The 12,806-nt window shown below is 51.4% G+C and overlaps 1 protein-coding gene across 29 annotated transcripts in view; it reads right to left on the bottom strand.

Annotated features, from left to right (window-relative positions):
- The window catches only part of LOC310747577 (uncharacterized protein), a 63,261-nt gene that overhangs the window by 23,922 nt on the left and 26,533 nt on the right, over positions 1-12,806 (bottom strand). For 21 of the 29 annotated variants that reach the window (XM_083582075.1, XM_083582079.1, XM_083582078.1 and 18 more), the window contains 12 exons: positions 12,053-12,171; positions 11,753-11,905; positions 10,558-10,731; positions 8,707-8,880; positions 7,449-7,563; positions 4,976-5,169; positions 3,856-3,977; positions 3,575-3,644; positions 3,277-3,437; positions 2,045-2,153; positions 1,695-1,826; positions 890-1,096 (listed from right to left, as the gene is read on the bottom strand). In XM_083582075.1, coding sequence (XP_083438201.1) covers positions 890-1,096; positions 1,695-1,826; positions 2,045-2,153; positions 3,277-3,437; positions 3,575-3,644; positions 3,856-3,977; positions 4,976-5,169; positions 7,449-7,563; positions 8,707-8,880; positions 10,558-10,731; positions 11,753-11,905; positions 12,053-12,171 — 1,730 coding nt within the window. Of the gene's footprint in view, positions 1-889; positions 1,097-1,694; positions 1,827-2,044; positions 2,154-3,276; positions 3,438-3,574; positions 3,645-3,855; positions 3,978-4,975; positions 5,170-6,664; positions 6,734-7,448; positions 7,564-8,706; positions 8,881-10,557; positions 10,732-11,752; positions 11,906-12,052; positions 12,172-12,806 lie in introns of all 29 variants that reach the window. The other 8 variants (XM_083582094.1, XM_083582098.1, XM_083582072.1 and 5 more) reach the window with 1 other exon arrangement.

Here is a 12,806-nt window from a genome sequence, read left to right as displayed (position 1 = left end):
CCGGGCCATATAAAAGAAGCGGAGCGGTTATTTCAAGCTCTGGAACTGCCTCAACAAAGCAGCAGGGTTAGCAGAATATTCAAGCCCAGTGTAGTGGCTGGACTGGGACCAGGTTCAAATCCCTGCTCAACTACAAAGTTCACTGTGCGACCTCAGGGCAGACACTCACCCCCAAGTCTACCCTGCAGCACAGGACTGATGCAAGGATGACCGTGCAAGTCACCCTAAGGGCTCTGCAGATGGCTTAAACAAATGCGTTTACAGTCAAACCTCGGTTCTCGAACACTTCCGTTATCATACGTTTCGGCTCCCGAACGCTGAAAACTGGGAAGTAAATGCTCCAGTTTTCAAACGTTTTTTGGAACCCAAATGTCTGACACGGCTTCCGCTTGAGTCCAAGAAGCTCTTGAAACCAATCAGAAGCTGCACCTCGGTTGTCGAACGTTTAGGAAGTTGAACAGTCTCCCGGAACTGATTACGTTCGACAACCAAGGTTTGACTGTATTTTAAAACAAAACCAGGACCTATTTTTAAAGCTGAGCTGAATAAATTTATATTTTTAAAGGGATTTGGGGGGTAGGCCTTTATAGGAGTGGAATTCCACAACTGAGGCACCACCACTGAGAAGGCCCTGTTCAGTGTCACAACTAACCTGGAAACAACCAACCTTCTCTCTCTGTACAGGCCCTTAGAAGCTTGGTCCGAGAAAAGCCGATTTCTGCACAAACGTTAGCAGATGAAGCAAAACTCTTCCTTCATTCCACCCACCATACCTAACGTATAGCTGCACGGATCAATTTAGCCGTCTTCCCGCAAGGGAGTGGGCGGCAGCTGCCCTCTTCCTTTGCTCCTCCTGGTGGTGGAGGACGGTCCTCTCTTCCCGACTCACCTGGATGTGCTGCTGCATCTTCTTCTTGTCCCCCTGCAACTGCTGGCAACGCTCCTCCTCCTCTTCCACCCGCGACTCCAGCTCGTGCAGGATGTCCTCCAGCTCCTGCTTCCGGGCCGCCAGCCGCGCCCGCATCTCCTCGGCTTCGGCAAACAGCTCCGTCTCCGCCTGCAGCTGTTCGGCCAGGATGGCCTTCTCCTCCGACAGCTAGCCACGGAAACGGGATCAAGGAGGGAGGGACAGGCATCAGATCCCCCTGGAGCCTAGCTCAGGACGTTAGGGTACGGCAAACCCTTAGTTAAGGAAGGTTTTCATCCCAATCCCGGCATTTAAGCAGTGGGGACTAGAAGCTTGATGCGGAACGTACAACCAGTGTGAATTTTAGATTAGGAGGACGCAGTCCTCGCAAACGAAAGGTCATACCCGCACCATATAACTAATGCACTCTTACAACACAGTTGTGGAATCCCGGGAACTGTAGTTTGCTAAGGCTGCTGGGAGGGCTAAAATACAGTTCCCATGATTCTTTTTTGGGGGGGTGGGGAGCCATGACTGTTAATGTGTTATAAGAGTGCTTACGGTGTGGATGTGACCCAAGAGAAAAGGGAGTTCAGGTGGACCTATTATAAAATCTGTTTCAGGACATGGAGAAGGCAGGCAGGAAGGCCAATATGGAGGGCAATGCAGGGAGAGTCCAAGTGAATGGTTGAAAGAGAAGGGGGCGGGGCTTCCGCTGCAGATGTCAGGAGAGGAGGTGGGGCTTAACGGCTGGGGACTCCTGGCTCCTCCCACTCTCCCTGCTCACCTGCTGGTATTTGTTCTCCAGTTCCTTCAGGTCCATTTGGGTTTTCACGTGTTTCTCCTGCACCTTTTGCAGCTCCACTGCCTTTGCCTGCATCACCTCGTCCTGACGGGTCACCTGTAACAGGGGCTTCACCTGGGGAAAAGGGGAGGAGGAAGAAAAGGAGGGGAAGATGTTGAGAGAGCCAAAGTGGGAGGTTGGGGTGGAGGGGGGTGAGAAGGAAGAACCTCCGCCCTCCATGGGCTAATGAGACTTGGGACAGGTCTCAAGTTGGCCCGTGAGGCTGCTCTTCCCCAAACCATGCCTGATGTCCTATGAGACACCCCCCTCCTTAGCATCGCCGCCTGACCCACCTTGGTGAAAAGGCGCCACCACTGCCAGTGGCGCAACTTGAGGTAGGCGGCGCAGTTACGCTGCATGACCTTGAGAGCGCTCATCTGCTGCTGCTTTTTCATGAAGGCTCTGGGAGGAGAGGGAAGCGTACACAGTCAGAAAAGCACGGTTAGGTACCTGTAGTATCATAGTAACGTAGAGCTGGGACCCCCATCCAGTCCAACCCCCTGCAATGCTGGAGCCTTCTGTGGCTGTATAATTCCTTACCCTCCCCTCCACCCTCCATGCAAAGCCCACCAGCGAAGCTGTGTTTGCAACTGGCTTGGTTCATATAGGTTTCTGACTCCAGAGGAGACAAAAGGAGGAAGGCCTACCGAGGGCGGTCAGGGAGCCAGGTGGAGAGCAATCTCCTAGCCCAGGGGCTCTGTGTGCCCAATGGGGAGTTCTGAGGCAGCGTCATGGGTCCCGTCATAAAAGATTCCCAAGAATGGGGCAAGCCAGTCACAGAGCTTCCACCCAATCACTGGCGACGGATGAAGCTGAAACCCCCTCTCCAGAGAATACCAGAAGTTCTGGCTTCTCAAGTGTACTAAGCCAGAGGCTGCTAACATGGACCCCATGGGCAGAATCACAGAATCATAGACTTGTAGAGGTCGAAGGGGCCACAAGGGTCATCTTGTCCACCCCCCCTGCAATGCAGGAATCATTCATCCAACGCGGGGCTTGAACCCACGACCCTGGGATGACATGCACATCTGCTTCCCTGGTGCCCACACATTCCCTTCCCTTTCCCCCACTTCTCCCCTCTGGTACAATCAGGCTTGAAAGAAGCCTAACTGGCTGTACTACAGCTGACAGAACAGGTTACGGCCTCTGCTTGGTTGCGGTGAGTGTGTGTAGTGGCAGCCATGACAGCTTCACCAGAGGCGCACAGAGGCCAAACACTCGCTGGCAGATCTCTCTAGGGGGTTGAGCTAGATGTCCCTTGGGGTCCCTTCCAACACTACAATTCTATGACTCTCTACTCATCTGTTGTCAGGGATAGGGAAAAATCTGTGACCCCCTCAGGTGTTTTTGGACTACAACTCCCATCATCCTTGACCAATGGGCCATGCTGGCTGGGGCTGATGGGAGTTGGGAGTCCATCACCACCTCCTGCACAGCTCTGGGTTCCCTGCCCCAGAATCTGACGACATCCTGCTTTAAAGTGGCCCATTGGCAATTCGCCCCAGTATAGCGGCTCAGTGCTCACTTGCGGGCCAAGTATCCGCGGGCAGCTGCCTGGAAGGAGACTATGATATCTGTGATCTTCAGGTCCCGCTCCTCCTCCAGGTGAGCAAGGACGCCAGCGCGGAAAAAGATCTTACTCTGGCCAATGCGGAAGAGGTTGGGGTCCAGCTCCAAGGCCTTGATCTGTGAGGATGAAAAGAAACAGAAGGTGGGTTTTTGGGGGGTGGGAGAGATTAGTCAGTAAGACGTTCTGGTTTTCTGCATCTGGGCCAGTTCTAGCCCACATTGCCCCATCACCCTGGCCGGAGAGCCCCACGTACCATGCGTTCGCAGGCCTGTTTCCCATCCATGAAGCCTTTAGGAATGGCATTTGGAGTCAGGATCTCATACCTGCCAGGAGACAAGGAGAAAGCAGGGTGCTTAGAAATCGCACGGACACCACGCACGCTTGAGCTTGACGTTAACACCTCCAGATACCAGGGATGGGTTAGGCCCATGGTGGATCCGATCCTCAGGGGCTGAGAACAGGGGCAGACCCCTCTGGGCGCACGCCCGTTTCCCTCCTAACTAAGGCCAGGCCTCCCTCAAGTCCTCAGGGTACCTCTGCCGGAATTCCTGGAAGATGATGCGGTTGGGAAAGCCCTGGCGGCAAATGCGAATTCCCTCCAGGACTCCGTTGCAGCGTAGCTGGTCCAACACGAGGTGTGGCTCCAGTTTTCCAGCCTGTAATAGGAGCCGGGAAGAAGCAGGACCTGTCAGAGGGCACTTCAGGAAACAGAGTAATACTGCTTGTTCTCTTAGTTACGCCCTGCCCATCCTCCAAGAAGCCCAGGGTGGTATGTGGGGGAGCTATCCCTCATTAATCTTCCCAACAACCCCGCGAGGTGGGACTGGACCAGTTTTCCAAGGCTACCACGGCAGAGAAGGATTTGAATCAGGTCTCCCTGGCCTGTCTAACATTCTAGCCATTGCAAGCCAAGGATGGAGGACCTGTGGTGTGACTAAAGTTACCGAAAGTGTAATCCCCATCATCCCTCATGGGAGACGTGTACTACTACTACTACTAATTATTATTATTATTTATTTATATGCCGCCCATTGGACTGGGTTGCCCCAGCCACTGCTGGGCGGCTTCTGACAAATTATAAAACCACAGTAAAACATCAAATATTAAAAACTCCCCTATTTTAGTTGTCTTCTAAAGTCAGACAGAACAAGGGCATGTACCACTCTGGTGAGAATGTGTGCAGGCAGGTAGGGCCTTAGCTGGCATACCAGATGAAGCTGGCAGACAGCTGCCCTGGACGCAGAATTGACCTGCGCCTCCAAGGACAGCTGTGAGTCCAAAATGACCCCCAGGCTGCGCATGTGGTTCTTTAGGGGCACAATTACCCCATTCAGGACCAGGGAGTCCCCCACACCCGCCCACCCTTGACTCCCCCAGAAACAGTGCATCTGTCTTGTCGGGATTCAGCCTCAATCAACCGCCTCCAGACACTCAAACGAAGAGGTCTCCACACAGCCCTTTGGCCAAGAAACTCCCTTTGAGGACTAGTCTCCCCTTTCACCCAGAGGAAGGCTTGGGCCTGCTTTTGACAGAGAAGGAGGCCTTCCCCTGCATCCGAGCAGAAGCGACATTCTCTGATGGGCTCCCTTCAACGCCAGGACACTCATCCTGCTCCCCATATGCACTACAGGCATCCGTCGCATGAGCAACTCACTCTTTTCTCATGGTTGGGGATGATACAGCGCACAAAGTTGGGGTTGGTGTTGCGCAAGGTTGACATGAGCTTGGAGAGAGACTCCTTATACAGCTGCCCCACCGTCCGGAACATCCCCTTCTTCGTCTTGTATGAGGAGCCGAAGGCAAGGTCTCCCATCCCGCTCACTTGGTCCAGGCCCACGATTCGGTCCACTGTGGAACAAGGGAAGGGGCTTCTCAGCTCACGTCCAGCACTTCCAGCCCACTCCCCAGGGGAAATGCAGAAATCTGTGGGTTTCCTCCCTCCCTCCCAACCCCACATAACATCCATTGCAACTACCCCAAACCCCTCTGAGCCCTCCCTGAGGGAACGGACGCCACCTGGAGCCAATGGCCTTTCCCAACCCACTTAAGTGATACATAAAACCTTCAGAGCGGATGTGACGAAGGACAATGGAAGCCCAGCCCTCAAGGGACATTGAAACAAGTTTCAATGAGCCCCTCCTCACACCTCCGCTTTCTTAATCTACACAATTTAGATTGCCGTTGGAGAGCAGAAGAAAACAAGGCGAGTGTTACCCAGCAGTCCTGAGGGCCTGTTTGCTCCCATCTGCCTCAGTGGGCCTTTGAAGGGAAAAGCCTCAGGTGCTCTTGGGCTGCTGTTGGTTTAGATACTGCAGAGAGGAAAGGGAGCATCATGCCCAGGTAGCACCCGGAGGACAAGTTGGGCAGAGCGGAAAGAGTGAAAAGAAACCATGGCAATTTAATTCTGAAGCCCACGAGCGGCTTTGAGGCTGCGCTCCTGAAAACACAGCACACTTGCCAGGGACTAAGCCCTATTTAAGAGAATGGGACTTATTAAAACAATGCGCAGGAGTGCAACGTTAGTAAAGGAAGTCACATCTGAATTATCCAGACCCCAGATAGGAAGCCTCTGGCCCTCCAGATTCATGGACTCCAGCTTCCGCCAATGGCCAGGGATGATGGGAGTTGTGATACCGACAATACTGGGAGGGCCAAAGGTTCCTCATCCATGGTCTAGACAAGGGTTTCCTAAACGTGGTTCTCCAGTTGTTTTCGGACTACAACTCCCATCACCCCCAGCTAGCAGGACCAGTGGTCAGGGGTGATGGGAACTGTAGTCCCATTTGGGGACCTAAGGTTGAGAAAGGCTGGTCTACACCAATGTTCTACAACCTTGGGTGCCCAGACGCTGTTGTACTATAACTCCCAACACCCCCAGCTCTCTTAGTCAATGGTCAGGGATGGTGGGTGTCGCAGACTGACAACGGAGGTTCCCCGCCCATGGTCTAGACCAGCCTATCTCAACCTTGGGTCCCCAGATGCTGTTGTACTACAACTCCCATCACTCCTATCTAGCAGCATCTGTGGCCGGGGATGATGGGAAACGTAGTCCCATCTGTTTGTAGTTCCCCAAGTTTGGGGAAAAGGCTGATCTAGAAAATATTAAACAGGGGTGGGGAACCTGTGCCCCTCCAAACATTACTGAACTACAACTCCCATCATCCCTGACCATGGGCCACGCAGGCTTGAGGCTGATGGGAGTTGGGTGACACCTAGAGGGCCCCCTGGTTCCCCACCCCAGATATTAAGAGGAAGAGGGTGCATGTCTTCCCCCCTCATAAACCTGCCTATAGCCCTCCCTTCCTACATGCTGGTGGCTCATGTGTGGGAAGGGGGGACATACTTTCTGCTGGACCCTGAGATGCCACGGCATAGCTGTCAAAGAAATAGACCTTCTGTATGTTCTGGATCTCTGGAGAAAGGACAGGGCCAGGCAGGGAAAGGGGCAGGTGAGGTTTCGCAAAGCAATCCATTACAGGGGGGAAAGAGAGAGGTGGGTCAAGGACAGAAGGAAACAGAAAGAGCAAAGAGCAAAGTGGTTAGTACCAGCAGCAACGAGAGAGAGTTTCAAGCAGCTTTGAGAAGTTATATTGACAGTTACTAAGATCTACAGGCCACTAGGTTAATGAAATATGTAAACAGGTTAATAATATGTGTAAGTATGGAGACTCAGATTCAACGCAGGCAACTGCTCCCCCCCCCCCCGGGACTCATTAATCATTGAATTAACTCTCTGTTTTAAAGCTACCCACTATCTTCATTGTTCTATTGCAATGCAGTTGCACCTTGGAAGTTGAACAGAATCCGTTCCGGAAGTCCGTTTGACTTCCAAAACGTTCGGAAACCAAAGCGCAGCTTCTGATTGGCAGCAGGAAGCTCCTGCAGCCAATCGGAAGCTGCGGAAGCCCCATCAGACATTCGGGTTCCAAATAATGTTTGCAAACCGGAACACTCACTTCTGGGTTTGCGGCGTTCAGGAACTAAAACGTCTGAGTACCAAGGCATTCAGGATCAAAGGTACAACTGTATTGCTTTTTTTGTTTTAATCCCTGCAAGCCGCCCGGAGGACACTGGTGACAGAAGATGGCCTATGAACGGATCAACTTAGATCTTCCCAGGCCCCCTACCATCTTTCCACAGCTCTGCCGTGAACTTGTCTGCGCTCTGGTGGAGAAGCGTAGCCACGTTGTCGTTCAAGGGGTCCATGTTCTTCATGAGCCACTCATCTGCTTTGTAGTCAACCTTTCAAAGGAAAAGGGGGGAGAGCGAAGGAGAAAAGAGGAGACGAGAAAAAGCAGAAATATCAGACCTATGGGTGCGCCACAACCCAGCCATGTGCAGGGATAAAAGGCCTTATCCCAAAGTTGGACCATTCAGTCCGTTTCTAAGCCCAGTAGTGTCTACTCCAGAAGTGGACAACATTTTTTAGGGGGAGGGGGGTCAAGGGCCACATTCATTTGGATGCAAGTGGTCAGGGGCCTCATACTGATCATAAGTGCCACATAATACTCATTTGGTGCTTGTAAGAAATCAATCTTTTGGTGTGGCAGCACCTACTCCTTGCCTGTTGGCGTCAGACAGGAGCCTTCGCTGTGCTCTTTCCAGCAGCTGTTTAAGGCATTTTTGCTTAGGCAAGCCTATCCAGCCATGAAGAAGTTACACGTGTTCTATTTTTATCTTAGCTACTCATGGTTTTGCCAGTGCTTCTTTTTCTAAAAAAAATATATGTTTAGGGGTACTCTCATTTTGACTCAAGAAAATCACCATTTTATAGTTCAAATCGGGAAAAATAAATGCAGAAAATGGACAAAAGCACGAAGATTCACAAAATGTTTAGGGGTGTGCATACCCCTGCAGCCCCCCCCCCAAAGCACTGATTTTACCAATCTTTTAAATGCATGCTTTTTACTGATACTTTTAATATTTTATATCACTGTAAACCACTTAGAAGTTTTCTTAGAATCAAGCGGTATATAAATTTTGTGAAATGAAACGGAAACAAACAGGTGGAGCCAAAGTCTGACTGCCAGCAGCTATCCGGGCCCTCAGGCAATTGGCCTGTCCCAGCCCTGTTAACTGAGATGCAACCTGGGACCTCAGCTCCACTACAGAGCTCTGAGCCCCCTCCTTTAGACACTGCAGTTAGGTCATGAGACTGGCCTTTGTCAATCTGGTACCCTACAGGTGATGCCTGACTACAACTCCCATCAGCTCCAGCCAACGGTCAGGGATGATGGGAGTTGTAGTCCAGCAATACCTGCAGACCTAGAACGTAGCAGCTGGGCTTTCGCCTCCTAGCAGTAAGAACCACAAGATGCAAGTGAGCCCAGGAGTGCCAGTAAATAGGGGGAAACCCAGCACAGGGGTGGGGTGGAGGTAACTTGCCTTGCCAGCGTAATGGATGATGCAGAAGTCAGCTTTGTCCCGCAGCTGCCGGGGCTTCTGGAACTTGGGGTGGGTTCCCTGCTCCTGGGTAACTTTTTCCACGAAGCTCTTGTCAGTGGCTTTGGGGAACCAGCACTCTTCGTCTAGCAGAGCCAGCACCCCTGGGGGGTTTGCCTGGGACAGAGGAAAACCAAAACCATTAAGCAAGGGAACCCAAGGAGGAAATCGAGGCAGAAGCTAAAGTTGCCTCGCTGGGAAGAGTTGTGTTTGTGGGTGTGGATAAGCAGACCGGAAAAGAGTCAATTGTACTGAGTGCCTGGAAAAGTGTATAAGGTTCTAGGCAAGTGACAAGGCGCTGGGAACTGGAATGCTATATTATAATATAATATAATATAATATAATAATAATTTATTATTTATACCCCGTCCATCTGGCTGGGCTTCCCTATCCACTCTGGGCGGCTTCCAACCAAATATTAAAATACAGTAATAAATCAAACATTAAAAGCTTTCCAAAACAGGGCTGCCTTCAGATGTCTTCTAAAAGTTTGGTAGTTGTTGTTCTCTTTGACATCTGATGGGAGGGCGTTCCACAGGGCGGGTGCCACCACCGAGAAGGCCTTCTGCCTGGTTCCCTGTAACTTGGCTTCTCGCAGTGAGGGAACCGCCAAAAGGCCCTCGGCACTGGACCTTAGTGTCCAGGTAGAACGATGGGGTGGAGACGCTCCTTCAGATATACTGGACCCCTTTAAACAAAATCAGGATCATCTACACTTCCACTGCCATTCCCTGTGCCATGATTTTGAGCCATTTATTAAAGCAAAACAATTGTCGAAATGCTGTATTTGCAGGGAGTGAGAGAACCCACCCGGCAATGGTGTTGACCAGAAAGGTGTGCTCAAGACACAGCTCTGCCTGAAGGGAGGAGGTGCTAGAACAACATGCCTCCTCCCCAAGAATGTCAATGAACATGTCAAAGCCATGCACCTCCCAGAGGACAGGAAAACAGCACTAAGGATCACCCACAGGGCTACTGCTGCGGGTTCCCCCCTCCTTAAGCTAGCTTTCCCAAGGTAAGGGAACCCCACTAGCTCCAGGAAGACTCCGTAGGAAAACATGGGAGGAATACAAAATGCGAGTGAAAGAGGTGCGGAGATTACACCCTAAATGACTAGTTCTAGGATCAGCCTAGATAAAAAGGTCTGGAGCCGAGATTCCTAACCGCCTACCAGCTTTCACAGGAAAATCAATCCACATACTCCAGGTCACACCATGTCATTAGCGGGGTGCAAGTGCACTGCCAAGGGGTGCCAACAGTCCCAGATGACTCAGCCAAACACACACTGGGTTGGGGAGGAGGGGGGAAATAGTGTTTGTGGATGTTCCTGCATGCTTGCTTTTTTTAAAGGACAAAAACCTCCCTGCAAGTAAAACACAACAACTAGCCAATCCTAGGGAGAGGATGTTCTAGCCCAGCCTGCTCTCTGTTGTGCTAGTTTTCTGCATGCATGGAGTTGTTTTTCTCTTTTGTTTTGTTTTTTGCAGAATGCAACCTTCTCCATCGTTGCATCTGCCTGCTGGGAGAAGCTTGCAGCTACTGCATTTCTTTCTTTTTGTGTGTGCCAAAACAAACAAACAGCAAAAAGGAAGCATGCGTGATGCTCCTTTGCACAGATTCCATTGCACCCCCTCACAGACTGGGGCAAAAACGTCAGATTGTTGAGGTGCCAATCAAAATCTCCCACCCCGGCCAATACCTTGTAGAAGAAAGCCTCTTCCCTATAAATGGAATAGACTTTCCCCAAATAAGCACGGTGTGTCTCTTATCTCCTTTCTCCCCCAGGCTGCTCACCGGCCTCTCGATGAGGTCTATGCAGGGCTGGAGGTCCAGGCCAAAGTCAATGAAGTTCCATTCAATACCCTCTCGCTGATACTCTTCCTGCTCCAGCACAAACATGGTGTGGTTGAAGAGCTGCTGGAGCTTTTCATTGGTGTAGTTGATGCAGAGCTGTTCAAAGGAATTCAGCTGCAGGGCGAGGGCAGTGAGAGGGAAGGAAAGAGATAGAGAGAGAGAAAAGCAATCAGGTGGAGATCAGCTCCTGGCAAGAAGAGCGAACACCTCTGACTTCAGGTGCCCCACAATATCTTCTCCCCCATGAAATTCCCCATGTGTCACAACCAGACAGGGTCCTGGTCCTTGTGTCTTTTCTGTTCAAGGACATTAAAACTGGTAGGTGCATCACAACTGAAGAAGCCCTCTCCTACAGGGGCCCTCCAAGCTCCCTCTCCCTCTGGAATGCAATAAAAACTTTGGATTTTGACTTATTGTTGCTGATGCATTATTCTTGTGCTGGTTTTATGTGAGTACATTTGCTTGATTTTTACTGTGTGTGTGTAGATATATATGTTTATCTATGCACATGTGTGTGTGTATATGTATGTGTGAATTCTGCTTCTACATGAAACTCCAAATGGTCTCCTGTATATCACCAAACACTCACCTGTAGATCACCTAACCTCACTGTCAGGTGACTTTTCGCCCACGCAGGGAATCAATTAACCATGCAGGGAATCAAATACCATGCATGTGAGCTATGCAAGCCCAGACAATCAGCTGGGAACCAGAGCATTAAAGGTGCTTTTGGCCCAAGCATGTCTATACCTGCCCTACGCACAAACCGGATGTGCTCCTCCCCACACACCCCAGTTATGAAACTACCATCAAAAGGCTTCATTCCTGGCATAAACGCTGTGCCTTTGGACTGCTGCGAGAGGCTAGCTAGTGCCACATGGGCATCGGGTGGCGCCAGTACAGGTACACCTGTTGAACTTTAACCCTTCCTTTCTCTTCCCCCCCCCCCAAGTAGCACAGAAAGAAGAGAAGCAAGGAGGAGCATCCTCCCTTTTTCTTCCGGGGACGAAGGTCAAAGGCTATTGACAGGTGAGAGCAGGAAGGGCTTGGGGAAAGGATAATGGAATGGATAAGAAGGATGGATTTACATGCAGCCCAAAAGGAAGGTGGTTGCTCAGCAGCTGCAGGTCCTCACCTGGAATATTTCAAAGCCCGCGATGTCCAGAATACCGATGAAGGAGGCACCCTGGCGCTTGGTGCGGTCCAGGGCCCGGTTGATCCGATGCACCAGCCAACGGAAGAGGCGTTCGTAGGTTGCTTTTGCCAAGGCTTCCACCGCAAAGTCAGCCTGGAAAAGGGGGGCAGAGGGAGGCATGGCTCCAAGCTTGGCTCGTTTCACCACTTCAAACCTCTGCCCGCCCGCCTCCGCAATGATGCTTCAGGCAAACCCATCCCGCCCCCTGGCGTCCCCAGAACCCCAGCCATTTCCACCAACCTGCTCTTTCGTCTGCGCCTTCTGCACATAGTCCCGGCCAACTTTGATCCGTGGGGTAAGGATGGCGCGGGTGAACTCGGTGACATTCATGCCCAGGAGGTGGCAAAGCTTCTGGGCAGCTGCAGAGGGCACAGAACAGGGCGGCAACAACCCCATTGTTAGTTCAGTCCCCTGCTGGCTCGCACTGGCCACCCTCAACCTGGTCAGCCCAAGGCTTTGCTGGCCCAACTCCTCTACCTACGGACCCAACAACCTGGTTGCTGCTAGCCCAGCTAAATGGCAGAAGCGGAACTGAGTGGCAGGCTGGGAAATAACAGGATGAGTCCTGCAGCAACTACCTCATCCTTCCTCCTCCCTGCCACAGCACCGTATCAGCCACAGAAGACCTGAGAGCACCCGAGACTCATTCGTCCTAACCTCTTGAGCTGATAGTTAAATGCGCTCCCGGAGTTAGGATCTATTGCACAGAATTTCAATTCTGAATAATCTTAGCTTCTCTCTGCACAACCCTTGTTTTCAAGAAGCTTCTAGTCCACATGCATTTTACTTTGTTAAGAGTGTTTTATGGGTATCCCCACCCACCCCATTTACTCATGGTTGCTTCTGTATGTTTTCTTTAACTTAGATCATGGGTGGGGAAACGTGTGGCCCTTCCGGGTGTTGATGGGCTCCTAACACCCTTCACCGTGAGGCCCTACTCTCTGGGGCAGATGGCAAATGTCCAACAGCATCAGGAGGGCACCAGGTTCCCCAG

The sequence above is a fragment of the Podarcis filfolensis genome (assembly GCF_964270895.1).
Source record: "Podarcis filfolensis genome assembly, chromosome: 13".
Lineage (NCBI taxonomy): Eukaryota > Metazoa > Chordata > Lepidosauria > Squamata > Lacertidae > Podarcis > Podarcis filfolensis.
This window is presented reverse-complemented; position numbering and strand designations above follow the sequence as displayed.